The sequence below is a fragment of the Semicossyphus pulcher genome, unplaced genomic scaffold, assembly GCF_022749685.1.
Source record: "Semicossyphus pulcher isolate SPU_LCO1_2020_fin unplaced genomic scaffold, fSemPul1.0.p SCAF_11, whole genome shotgun sequence".
Taxonomy (NCBI): Eukaryota; Metazoa; Chordata; class Actinopteri; order Labriformes; family Labridae; genus Semicossyphus; species Semicossyphus pulcher.
The window spans coordinates 16347371-16351566 of NW_027211615.1; the positions used below are offsets into that span (position 1 = coordinate 16347371).

The 4196-nt window shown below is 43.5% G+C and overlaps 1 protein-coding gene across 1 annotated transcript; it reads left to right on the forward strand.

Annotated features, from left to right (window-relative positions):
• The first annotated feature begins 1995 nt into the window (after positions 1-1995).
• On the forward strand, positions 1996-4196 carry chac1 (ChaC, cation transport regulator homolog 1 (E. coli)). The gene is made up of 3 exons (XM_069657793.1): positions 1996-2634; positions 2762-2797; positions 3313-4196. The coding sequence occupies exons 1-3, from the start codon at positions 2464-2466 to the stop codon at positions 3697-3699; spliced, it is 594 nt and encodes a 197-aa protein (XP_069513894.1). The 5' UTR covers positions 1996-2463; the 3' UTR covers positions 3700-4196.

Consider the following 4196-nt stretch of genomic DNA (forward strand, 5'->3'; position numbering starts at 1 on the left):
ATCACAAAGACATGCAACCAGTAAGTGTTGAACTAGACATCTGTGTTTGGCCTTTATGTGGTAAAACATTTGCAAATGGTAACAAAGAACGAGAAAAGCTCCTTCTATTGTGCTAAAGTCTTTAGAAGAATTTCACATATTGTTTTGATGACTTCCTGTCATTGGAGAATGAGCGAAAGCAGCTGAGGAGAACTGTAAACACTGGCACATAAGCTTAACACATGAGACAGGCTACTTACGATGAATTTAACCATAATTCAGGACAACATGGTGCATCCAAACCAACCGGAAAGATTCTGAATCTGAAGCATAAGCAATCTGTGTCGAAAAAGATTTTATACATGTTCCGTCATGCTCTGTAGGATCTACTTTTAGGTGCGACTGACGTGCCCCACTAACCCAACCACAAGCTCCTGACCTGCTAAAAAATGTCTACATCACGCTTTAAAAAACAACCTAGCCTTCTCTTACAGCTGCACGAGAGATATACGTACATGCAGTCTGTCTTGTTCGTCTGCTAATGACCTGGAAAAACAAGCTGAAGTTCCTACAAAAGTAACAAAAGGCCTATTTTAACTATATTAGTTTGAAAGCGAAGACAAATAGATGGTGGATGTTCAAATAATAGAGGATATCAAAGCCTTTGCAGAGAGCACGGAGCCAAAAGATACAACAGCAGCGGCCTTGAGGAGTGGATGGACATGCAAGGCCATGGCATGATGAGTTGGAGGCTTGTGCATGACGCAGGTTTGCTCAAAGGCCTGGATCATACGGTGCTTCAGATTTATGAAGAGCTGATACAGTTGTCTGGCATCTTATCAAAGCAGATAATACCAGCTATTTATAGATAATCTATCTATTGAGCACAGATGAGCCTCTGCCATTACAGTATATCTGATCCAGCATGAGTGGTTGGCATTTTATTTGTTCATTTCTGCAAGTATTTGTTTATTTCAAAGTGTGCAGGGGTTGTCAACACGCACTGTAAACCTGGGTGTGATGATCAGGTAGAGAAATCACTAAACTGTGTCTATGAGCCTGTACTTGACTGCAAAAGCAAAGAAAGTGTATAAAACTAAACGTACATGTGTGTTTATAATGATGGAATAAATTTGCAAGAATGAGAAATCTGACAGGCTGACCCAGGTGACCCAGCCAATCAAACATGGCAGGTCAAAATGACCCTTCCAGCTGGAAATGTCAACAAAAAATAAACTTTGATTACACACAACACAGCAAATTAGAAACTGAATGTACCTGTCCACCTCCATTAAACAAATTATTCAGCTCCCATGTCATGCTGGTGAGGTCATCTGTCAGTGACCCTTGTCTTGACATTGGATCTTTGAGCTGTGGGTCTAGATTACAGCCATCACTTGTCCTGGCTCATGTAAACATCCATGCAGGGTGCTTATTTACAAACTCACATGTCTAGATAAATTTCTATCTACACTGAGTACAAGTCATGGTGCTCCAAAAGGCAGATTTTCTATTGAATTTATGTTTTTCCTAAAATGTCATTATATATATGTTTTACTTTATTATCTTTGTGGCATTCCCGGTGAAATAAAGTACACCACCCTATATGCGCCTCAGTCCCAGATCAAATCTGATGCAACGTCTTGGTAGGTTGCCTATGGGCGGCTGCTGCTGCGGGCCTGAAATGCTGTGTGATGTTGCATCAGCCAGATCGAGTCTACACAATATGAGAATATAATCAGAGAATGACAACACAGGCGACTAATCATATATCGAGTTACTTGGACAGACAGTTTATCGGCGAATCACGTTGAAGGATGGGAGTCCGTCTCAAATAACATTTGGGCCAATAGTGCAACCTGTTAGGTTTGAAGTCCCGCCTTATTCGTCGCACCGAAATCTGATTGGGTAAAATTTGTTCGATGACAAGTCCGTCTACAATATCATTAGTCGAGAACACTAACATGGTCCCGCCCACCTAATCTGGACTGTATAAATCTGTGAGAACCACTTCACCATGTTGTCGAGGGAAAGCTGAAAATCAGCGTCGTGCTTCAACAGAGAAGAAAGAAACCACGAGGTGTTTTAAACGTGAACATCGCTAAATCATACCTCGATATTTCCTTAGTAAGTAATACATTCGCAGTGACGCCGGCCAGCGGGGCAGCTGGCCGAAACGGTTTTTGACTTTTTTTCGCTCATCGATCAGAAGGCCGCAGCGGCTGCCATGGATTTTTAAGGCATAATGCGGCATCTCTAATGCAACGGCAATGCATCGTGCAAGGCAAAATCACCTGCGAAATTCCATCTTCGCAACTGCTAAGCAGTTGGGCTCGAGTACCGTCCGCGGTATACCTGCGAGCCAACCGGTCCCGCTGCTCCTAGACCGGAGGAAGCTAACGCTAGCTAGCTAGTCACCATAGCTAATAGCATTAAGAGTAATCCATCGATTCATCTAAACGTCGTCAACACTATTGATCAAAAATGAAGCCTCAAGATATCATCACCGCAAAGACCAGCCTGTGGATCTTCGGGTACGGGTCGCTGGTGTGGAAGCCTGACTTCAAGTACAAGAGGAGCAAGGTCGGCTACATTCAAGGCTACAAGAGACGTTTCTGGCACGGAGACAACTTCCACCGTGGGAACGACAAGTTGGTAAGTTACTTGGTGTTTTTGCTTACTTTAACACACGATGGATGTGTGATTTTGATGGCACAACTGATGTTTGAACTGCATTAGGCGTTGTCCGTGACGTGACCCATTTCTCTTCCTCTCTCTGCAGCCCGGAAGAGTGGTGACGCTGATTGAAGATGATGACGTAAGTGGAAAGCGCGACTTCCTTTTCACCATATATAGGGCGGCAATTTTCCTCACGTCACGCACATTTTAATACAGTATAATCCTGATTATTTAATAGCTAAATAGACATTGAGAATCCTGAGGGACATCGCAACACACTTCAAAGTAAAATAAAATTTGATAACCCATTAGCTATTGACTGACTGACCGTAGCTAAAGTGTTCAGCTATTTAGCCAAAATTACCTAAATGGTACAATTTAGCCACTTCCTAGCAAACTTTAGCTACGAGGTGGAGGAATGCTAACATTAGCTTTTCTCTGTTGGTTGCTAATGGTCCTGTGGTACAACAAATATGATGTACTACAGGACTTATAACCTGAAACACAGGAGCACGACATTAGGTCAGCATTTAAGCTTCCCACTGGGATTGATGTCAGAGGAAAATGGCCGCCATGTGAATATGGTAGAAGATTCTAGCCTTTCAAAGCTGGAGTTATCCTCTGCTGCATATTAATGTTTTCCTCTCCTCACAGGCGAGCACATGGGGTGTGGCATTCGAGGTGACAGGCTCTCAAGTGGAGGAGTCCCTGAAGTACCTCAACGTGCGTGAGGCGGTCTGCGGCGGCTACATCACCAAGATGGTTGATTTCTTCCCAGAGGGGGAGGACCAGGCTCCGGTTCAGGCGATGCTGTACATTGCCACCCCTGACAACCCCCTGTACCTGGGGCCGGCCAGCCCGGAGGAAATCGGCGTCCAGATCGCTGTGAGCAGCGGGAAGACGGGCCACAACCTGGAGTATCTGCTCCGCCTGGCCGAGTTCATGAGGAGCAGCTGCCCGCATGTGGAAGATCACCACCTGTTCTCCATCGAGGCAGCAGCACTGTACTTCGTGGTGTCCCGTCTGTTAGCAGCCCAGTAGCTCGTACCCTTGTCTCAGTAGCTTAGGTAGTGGATGATTACACTAAACGCAAACACACATTACAGAGAGGCTTTCCACCTGTCATACCAGTCCATTGTTTTATGTTGTGAAATCAAGCTTCACACTACCACCCAGTGTACTTGAATCCATTAAATGCTACTGAAGTGATACCTAAAGGGAAGCATGATGTTATGTGTTTGTTTATTCTAAAGCATGACCTCATGTTTACATAGAGTTACACCTGCTACATGTTAGTAAATCATTCATAAAATGTATGATTACCAGTTTGTTTAACTGTAAACTTGGCACATTACATTTCTTTATTTGCACAGTTCAAATTCCGTCCAAAGACGGCAGTTTATTGTGTTAAACCTGTTTGCAAGTCAACAAATGGTTAGTGAGTTGTATGTGTTTGTTTTGTTAAAAGTGAAAACCTGTTTTTTTTGTTAAAGTTGCTTGTAGCAACTTTTTCAAAGGCTAATAAAAAATGAAAAACA

Coding starts and splice junctions, on each gene's coding strand:
- chac1 (XM_069657793.1), top strand. CDS start 2,464: ATGAAGCCTCAAGATATCATCACCGCAAAGACCAGCCTGTGGATCTTC. Junction 2,635..2,761: donor ACCGTGGGAACGACAAGTTG/GTAAGTTACTTG, acceptor CTCTCTCTGCAG/CCCGGAAGAGTGGTGACGCT. Junction 2,798..3,312: donor CGCTGATTGAAGATGATGAC/GTAAGTGGAAAG, acceptor CTCTCCTCACAG/GCGAGCACATGGGGTGTGGC.